At 43.4% G+C, this 8,977-nt stretch overlaps 1 protein-coding gene across 1 annotated transcript; it reads left to right on the forward strand.

Moving 5' to 3' along the window:
- The first annotated feature begins 399 nt into the window (after positions 1 to 399).
- Positions 400 to 6,592, forward strand: LOC117562802 (E3 ubiquitin-protein ligase RNF220-like). The gene is made up of 3 exons (XM_034240703.1): positions 400 to 659; positions 2,700 to 3,312; positions 6,549 to 6,592. Exons 2-3 carry the CDS (start codon positions 2,718 to 2,720, stop codon positions 6,554 to 6,556), a joined length of 603 nt encoding a protein of 200 aa, XP_034096594.1. The 5' UTR covers positions 400 to 659; positions 2,700 to 2,717; the 3' UTR covers positions 6,557 to 6,592.
- Positions 6,593 to 8,977: the final 2,385 nt, after the last annotated feature.

The following is an 8,977-nucleotide window of genomic DNA, read 5'->3' on the forward strand; positions in this document are numbered from 1 at the left end:
GTACTGAAAATACAACAAGTGCAACACACAATATATAGAAACAATGGTGCAAATGGAATAATCGTGTTTGTAAAAATGCAGAAATAAGCAGGAAGTATATGTAAAGTCCAAAGAGTGCATCATATGCTCATACCGTAATTATCATAATAACAAAAGGATATGTTTTATGGACACCTATGGCACAACTTTTCTTCCTTTGGTTAAACTGAATACTGAATATTTTCCTTTGGACTCAATTTCACTGTAACACATCTACAGCGAGGGGAAGACATTGAAAGTGTCCATCGCATGCAGCGCGTCTCAAGGGGGGGCTATAGGGGGAGAGAGAGGGGAGAGAGAGGGGTGGGTGTGAGAGAGAGAGAGAGGTTTGTCACACTGAGCGCATGAAGGAGAGACCAGCAGAGTCCGACAGACCCGCAGCCAGTCCGCTCTCTGATGCCCACAAACTGCGACTCCAGCTCCCCAAAGTGCGCACATCTGAGCGGTAACTCTCTCTCTCTCAGCCTGAACATCTGGATCTGTCCGCAGCTGCTGCACGTTTTCTCTTTTCTTCCTCTTTTACTCGCTTTTTACTGCGCAACCGGGAGAAAGTGCCGCGTCCTGCGCAAGAAGAAGGAGAAGTTGAGAGAAGAAGAGTTTTGCTTCCCGTAGATTAAACGGTGAGTGGTGATGCTCCGGTGATCAAAGCTGTAATTGCTTTAATTGGTGATTTGATGGCAGAGCAGTGTGTGTTCTGTTCTGCCGGGCTTTCTCTCTTTCCTTGAGTGAGGGAACTTGTGCGCTCTCGCTGCAAAACCGGTCTCCGGTTTGACACGATGTAAAGACTTTGAGAACATTTGAGTTCTTGTAGAAATCTAAAACAGGGTCAAATCTAGAACTTTGCGTTTACAATTGGGTAAAAAGTCGCTAAATGTGTTAATTAATGGCGAAATTCATGCTGAATGTCTGCTTTAATTTGTCCAGGTTAAGTGTTTTAAAGTCGATTTAGTGTCGTGTGCAAACTTGAATTCTCATCCTGGTTTATTATCAGTTGAAAAAAGACCCCAAAAAAGCACAACTTTACTTCCTTATTTCGGCCTCTTATGTCAATCTTTCATTTTGAAGAAAAGTGGGAAGACGTTAATTTATACATCTCTTCCAATTCCCATATATTTACTGTCGTCTAACTGTTTTCGTATTTTGTTAATTATCTGCAATCATTAACAGACTTAATGCTTGTAACGTTTTATGTGCAAATTGTTCATTCGCATTTTAATAGGCCTATTGCTCATTTTGAGAAATTCCCGGGTACTTATTCTACTTAAAACGTTCCGCCTCGTATTCATTTTATTGGGCACAATTAGCATGATTTACTAATGATTGATTTACTGTGAAAACTCATTATTTAAAGAGAGACACAGAAGGAATGGTTTGTTATTTTCTGATCGCGTTTGAACGATTTCCCCCAATTTTATTTTACTTAACATCACGATCAGATTGTTTGCCTGCTTCGCAACGTGTGTGTTTTATTGCCAGTTTATTCCGTCGTAATTATGTACAGGCACAGTAGGCCTCTCCAACCTTTTTCTATTGAAATCAGTCCAAAACTGGGATTGTAAAAAAGCCTCTATAGTTGCAAAACCTTTTGTGTGTGTGTGTGTGTTAAAAAAAGTCCTAGAAACTTAACAAAACAGAAAAGAAATACGTATTATTAAAAGAGGCACAATGGGTGTGATAATCTAGAAAAGCTTTGAAGACAATCATTTCTACTGTAGGTATCATATTTGAAAGAAAAACAGTCAAAACATCTTGGGGGTCATACATACAAAATATCCTGAAAAATTAACAAATGAGAAAAAAAGTGATGTATTAATAACTGAGGGAAACTTCATTGTTAAAATCCAGAAATTATTTGAAGAAAATCAAAGTTGCATTCCATATGTGTCAGAAAACACATACTGTCCACTGAGACAAATGTAACATGTGATATTGGGCTATATGAATACACTTTGATTCATTCATTGAGAAAATCTTTGGGATCATACAAAAAATTCCATGAAAAATGTACAAAACAGCAAAAAAAGCAATGTATAATAAAAGAGTATTAATTAATTGTTAAAATCCAGAAATGCTTTAAAGAAAATCCTTATATTTGAGAGCAAAAAGGGTGTAAAATCTTTGCTGAAAACTTAACAACTAAGTCATTTATTAATTAGAAAGGGCAAATCCATTGTTACAATCTAGGAATGAAAATCATTTCTGGATGCCATATTGGGAAGAAAAGTGTCAGAAAATCTTTGGGATCATAAAACAACAAAATAGCAAAAAAATCAAGTGTAACAATCCTCAAATTCTTCGAAGAAAATAATTCCTTGTGATATTTTAAAGGAAAAATGGTCGAAAAAACCTGTTCGATAAATGTTTTCATGTCCTTCTTTCTGCTCCACCTCCACCTCTCTTCAGTACAAAAGTCATTTATTAATTAGATCACTGTTACAGTCTAAGAAGGCGTTAAAGAAAAATCTTTAGCCATATTGGGAAAAAGAAAGGGTCAGACAATCTTTGGGATCCTTCAAAAAAATCCCTGAAAACTTCACACAACAATCCACAAATTCTCTGAAGAAAATTATTTCTGGATGTGATATTTGATAGAGAAAATGGTCGTAAATATCTTGTGAAATACACTTTTTTAACGTCCTTCTTTCTCCCACTCTCTTCAGTAACTAACAGGGAGGTGAATGGACCTCCACCGGCCCTTCAAGATGGACGTCTCCTCCTATCTGCCAGCCCCCCTGGCCTCCCCCGCCCTCATGGTGCTCGCCTCCACCGCAGAGTCCGGCCGCGACGCCTCCGTCCCCTGCCAGGCGCCCAGACCCTTCGGAGTGCCCGTGTCCCTGGAGAAGGATCTGCACCTGCCCTTCCCCTCCGCCTCCTACACCTTCACCTCCATGTACCAGCGCCAGGGCCCCATGTCCGGCACCTTCCCCTCCAGAGACTTCCCTTCCTCCCTGCTCCACCTGCACCCCCAGTTCTCCCCCCCTGGACACCTGGACTGCTCCACCCTCAGCATGCTGAACCACAGCGGGGTGGGCGCCTTCAGACCCTTCTCCTCCCCGCAAGAGGAGAGGGAATCTGGGCTGTACCACTCGGCGTTCACCCCCGCCAAGAGGCTGAAGAGCTGCTTCCCGGAGACGGAGGGCAAGGAGTTTGACTTCGGATCCCCGGGAGGATCCTTGAAGGGCGGGGAGGATTCTGGGAGGAAGCTGTTCTCCATGTCCGGCCTGATGTCCGACGGAGAGGCGTCGTCCAGCCCAGAGGAGAGGAAAGAGCACGGTGAGAAGACCTGACACACACACACACACACACACACACACACACACACACACACACACACACACACACACACACACACACACAGCTTGTGAATTTACTCTAGGTGGAACTAAATTCTGATTCAACACTTGGTTATATTTCACATCATTCATCCAGATCTGCAAAGTAACTAAAGGTATAAATACATGCAGTGGAGTAGAAGCACATGTACCTCAAATGTGTACTTAAGTACTTGAGTAAATATAGTTACTTTACACCACTGGTAAACACATCTCTAAAGCATGCGCAGTTTAATTGGCACATCACAGACGGTGCTGACATGACACGGCACATTTACATAAATCCTCCACAGCTGCTAATGGTGACAAATTGAAAGCAGCGTTAAAACAAATATTTGTCCCTTCTGCTCTCTTCATCGTGTCGTCGGACAAAGTGTTTACAGCGGCTGGCGGGGACACGGATGAATTGAACAGTGTCACTTATTCAGCTTAGTGATCATTAGCCACATATGACCATTAGGCCGTGTTGGAAGTCAGAGTTTTTCTCGGCGACACAAATACGCGCGGAGGCTGACACGGGAGTTGGAAAGGAGTGACACCCTGTCAGAGATAACGAGGTGGCGGAGATAGAGAGGGAAAGGATGGAGGATGGAGGAGGATAGAGAGAAGGGGAGAGAGAAAGAGACGACAACCCTCAGCTCAATATGGCCGCCCACACCAGCCGTCTGATTTGTTGACAAATGAGTGGGAGAGGTGTCAGTCACAGGGAGACGCTCCTCATTACTCCCGGGGATAATTGCCCAACCAGGCGGGGGCACAACACTCGCCTCAGTGGGAGAGTAAAGGGGGGGGGTAGGAGAGTCAGGGAGTCAATGCTAGGCATGATGGGAAATCAAACCCCCCTCAGTGGCGGTCGCTGAGGAGAGCGCCTGACAACATGAAAGGAGAGAGAGAGAGAGAGAGAGAGAGAGCACCCAAAGGATCCGCAGATCAGAGGGGACACCATCGAAAATAATGACAATGAGAGAGAGGGGGGGTGGGAGACATGCTCTCACACACATCACCTAAAGGAAACTTTCATCCCACACATAAAGGCAAGAGCAGGGACGAGTTGAGGAAAGTTTGGATCGTGTGTGTGTGTGTGTGTGTGTGTGTGTGTGTGTGTGTGAGTGACGGGGCCGGGGAGGCGGAGTGGCAGCGAGGAATCTCAATATGGAATTTTAATAAGGACGGGAGAGGAAAGTGTGTGAGAGGTGTGTCTGTCTGACAGTGTTTGCTCGGAGCTCTCGTGCATTGCGTCCCTCACCTCCTGATTTTTAGGGGAATCTCATTTGGGGAATGTTGACAAGGACAAAAGACGAGGTGGAAGAGGAACATGGCGAGCGTCTCTCTGCTGCTCCAGACAAGAGTTTGGGAGAAAGAAAATGGATTTGTGCACATTGGAAGCTGCTTTCCCAGCTTTATCCAATTAGAGTGGAGCTCAGGCAAACTAAGAGCTTTAATGCAATTGAGCTCCCGGCACTTTTCTAAGTCTGACATACACTTGTTCCTCTTCGCTGAGTAACAGACAGTCACTTCAGGACCCAAAGTCTTAACGGTTAGGCTTGAGATCTTCTCGGGGTGGGAGAGTGATACTGCTGCAGCCATGGCCGTGCAAACACTCACTGAAGTTAAAACGATATCATAAAAACCTGCTTTTATACTTTTTAGGTTTTCTTTATATTTGATGACGTTCTGAGTTGTGTTGTGTGTTCTCCCCGTGTTGAGGGCTTCGTCCAAGTGTTCAAACTCAAAGTTATGCATAAGGAACATGCCTGAAACTGCCCTTAGGGGAGCGATTTTACACACAATATTGTTATTTTATATCAATGACCTACCCTGGGATACCTTACGTTTCTTAAAAAACAATGAGCTTTTTGTCACATGCCTCCACAATGAGCGAACAATAAAGAAAATGGAGAAAGATCCAACAGCCCAACTACATCAAATCACATTTTAATTACACTGAACAAAAATATAAACGCAACACTTTTGTTTTTGCTCCCATTTTTCATGAGATGAACTCAAAGATCTAAAACATTTTCTATAAACACAAAATAACCATTTCTCTCAAATATTGTTCACAAATCTGAAAACATCTGTGATAGTGAGCACTTCTCCTTTGCCGAGATAATCCATCCCACCTCACAGGTGTGGCATATCAAGATGCTGATTAGACAGCATGATTATTGCACAGGTGTGCCTTAGGCTGGCCACAATAAAAGGCCACTCTGAAACGTGCATTTTTGCTTTATTGGGGGGGTCTGGGGGGGTCCGAAAACCAGGCAGTATCTGGTGTGAGGGGTAGGGTAGGGTTAGGGTTAGGGTAATGTTGTGAATTGAGTGGCCCATGGTGGTGGTGGGGTTATGGTATGGGCAGGCGTATGTTATTATGGACGACGAACACAGGCCACATCTCATGAAAAATGGGAGCAAAAACAAAAGTGTTGCGTTTATATTTTTGTTCAGTGTATATAGCCCAATATCACAAATGACACGTGTCTCAGGGGACTTTACCGCTTAATGTACAGATCAACAAAACATGAATGACAGATTGAAACACATAATAAAAGGATTACCAAAGTCGATGAAATCAAGGATTCAGGATGATGTGTTCAATATGCAGACATAAAGACATGTTGCATCGATGAGTACAAACTCACTCAGTACAACCCAAGTCTCACTTATCCAGTCGTATGCTTGAAATGTTGACTAATCTAAACACTTAGACTCGCCCGGACGACTAGCATGTTTTCACAAAAGTGCGTGTTTTAAATAGTGCGATTTTAGTAATAAGTTGTATGTTTGGGAAGTATTGAGGTGGCGAAAGGAATATGTTTATTTATTTTTTATTTAACCAGATACAAAGCATTGAGATAAAATCTAATTTACAATGCTGACCTGGCCAAGAAGGCAGCAACGTTACACATAACACAGACATGTCAAATACAGAGAACTAAGTCAACAAAAACACTGAAAAGCAGTCACTACATTGAGCACATTAGGACCGTAAGAAAGGCTCTACATATTACTGCAAGAGCAGCTGGTGGTAAGGACCTCAGACAACTTCAATTTAAAACAGGCTATAGGGACAAGTTTACAGATGTGACAGTTTACATGGTTTTAACAGTTTTGCTTTAGTTAAGCCCCGGTTTCCTTCAATTCATCACGCCGTTTTTTCATTCTTTCTCCACACAGGAGAGTAATCGTTGAACAAGAGATACGTTTTGGATGAAGCATTCCTTCATGTACGCAATGCAAACTGGATTTGTTCACTGGGCACCAACAGAATGAACTTTGAGTATTTGTTAATGCTGTCGTTCCTCTCACAGTTCCCTCCATTCAACAAGCAGGTGTGCACCTCCTCCTCCTCCTCCTCCTCCTCCTCCTCCTCCTCCTCCTCCTCCTCCTCCTCCTCCTCCTCCTCTCTTCCTTTGCCAGTGGACGACTCTCTCTGTCCATTTAGTGTCTCCTGTCTCCCTCGCAGACCTGCCTGTGTTTTATCAGGGAATGTCTGAGACCCTGACAGCTGTTCAAACAGCCGCGCTGCGTTCAAAGAGCAGATGTCTTCACTGGAGCGAGGCGTGCTTATTTTCCTCAGGGAGACGCTTTCCCCCGCGGCCCTGAGCTGGGACTAAAATGGCCCTTTACCAGAAAAACCTGAGGGGAACAGTGGCGAAAACACACTGTGGCCAGACGCTGAGTGATGGAGAGAGAGAGAGAGAGTGTGTGTGTGTGTGTGTGTGTGTGTGTGTGTGTGTGTGTGTGTGTGTGTGTGTGTGTGTGTGTGTGTGTGTGTGTGTGTGTGTGTGTGTGTGTGTGTGTGTGTGTGTGTGTGTGTGTGTGTGTGTGTGTGTGTGTGTGTGTGTGTGTGTTGCTGTGGTGGCAGAGCGCAGAGAGAGCTGTGATAACTGGAGGCAGATGTTGGAGAGCCCCTGTGTTGTGATACTTGTTACCAGACTGCTGGTCCTGGCTGTCAGAAAAAACCTGCAGAGTAGACGAGACTTCAACAGATACACACACAATCCACTAGCTAGAAAACTGTTGTCGGACTCGGAGTATGGCTTATTTTATCAGTGAGTTTAACATATTTTCTTTCTGGAAAAATGACTCGGAGCCTGTTTTACAAAGTGACTTCTGAGCCATGCTGACACGTAGATCCCCGATGGTGGCAGCGATCACCAGATGTTTGTCATTTGGAAATCACCGTTTGGTTTGCAGAGGGCTGTGAAATATGTGGTTTGTTTTGATTAGCGAAACTATTTAAATGTAAAAGGAAATCTCATGTTCCAAATTTGGTGAAACAGTCGTCTTGACTCACAACTATAGCGAGTGTGTAACTGGACCGTTATAAAATGATTCACACACAAATTACAGTTCTGTTTATTAATTAAAGAAATGTATTTCCTAATCATTTAAATTGTGTGTTTTTATGCCATTAACATGTATCTGGATAACACTTATAATTTGTTATAGTTTACTGTTCACCCCCTGTCCATAATTCCTAATGGATGGCTTTACCGAAGACCTAACATGTCATTTGTTAATTAAGATAATGTCGGTAAGGCGCTAGTGTTTTTACGTTGACTTGTCAGGGACATTTCAAATGTAGCTTATCATGCTTTTCAACTGTACAATATGGTGGACATGCACATGTATTATGAGTCTTCTTTGGTCAGGTGAACATGAAAGCTTAAATAGACGTAATAGATGTAAATACAAATATTTAACAAAACCTCAATTAAACCAGGTCTTTAAATGAAGCACGAGCCGACTTTAACTTCTCTCGCTCACTTCAGACAAGCGACTCGTCCAAACCTTCACCTGAGTGAAAGGAAATCCTGTTGAACTTAAATCGAGGGGAAACATGTAAGCGTAACACACGCTGAGGATAAGTGTCCTCCACGCTCACTTATTCATGGGTTGTTAGCGGACCAGTGCGGCGCTCGAACAGAATCAATATTACACAGATTCATCTTAGCTCTGGCACATGGATTATCTCTGTGGTGAAGTTTGATGGGCGTAAACTGGTTTCACACACAGCTTATACCGTGTGTGTGTGTGTGTCTTTGAAGAAGGGTGTGTGTTCATATGGATGCCACTTTGATCTTAGTATATTACCGTTGTCAGGAGCTTGTGGTCATACAGTCAGTAAAATAATCCAAATTATGTCGTCACACAAGCATTTATTTTCAAGTTTCTATGGTGTATTGACATCTTTCTCTCTCACACACACACACACACACACTCACTAGGCTTTTTGTGCTGATTTGATAACATGGTTACTGTGTGTGTGTGTGTGTGTGTGTGTGTGTGTGTGTGTGTGTGTGTGTGTGTGTGTGTGTGTGTGTGTGTGTGTGTGTGTGTGTGTGTGTGTGTGTGTGTGTGTGTGTGTGTGTGTGTGTGTGTGTGTGTGTCTGTGTGTGTGTGTCTGTGTAGCAGTTGTTGACGGCTGTAGGTATTGAGTGCAGCTTCCTGTTGAAAGACACAGTGTTTACATCCCACTGACAGGCCACAGGAGATCAATAGCAACCACTCGATGCTCATGCATACACATGTAGTATCCGCTGTTATTCCCCAGGCGTACACACTCCGTATCAGGCGGACTCGCATGTGCACGCCATGCA

The sequence above is a fragment of the Gymnodraco acuticeps genome, unplaced genomic scaffold, assembly GCF_902827175.1.
Source record: "Gymnodraco acuticeps unplaced genomic scaffold, fGymAcu1.1, whole genome shotgun sequence".
Classification (NCBI taxonomy): Eukaryota; Metazoa; Chordata; class Actinopteri; order Perciformes; family Bathydraconidae; genus Gymnodraco; species Gymnodraco acuticeps.

Coding starts and splice junctions, on each gene's coding strand:
- LOC117562802 (XM_034240703.1), top strand. CDS start 2,718: ATGGACCTCCACCGGCCCTTCAAGATGGACGTCTCCTCCTATCTGCCA.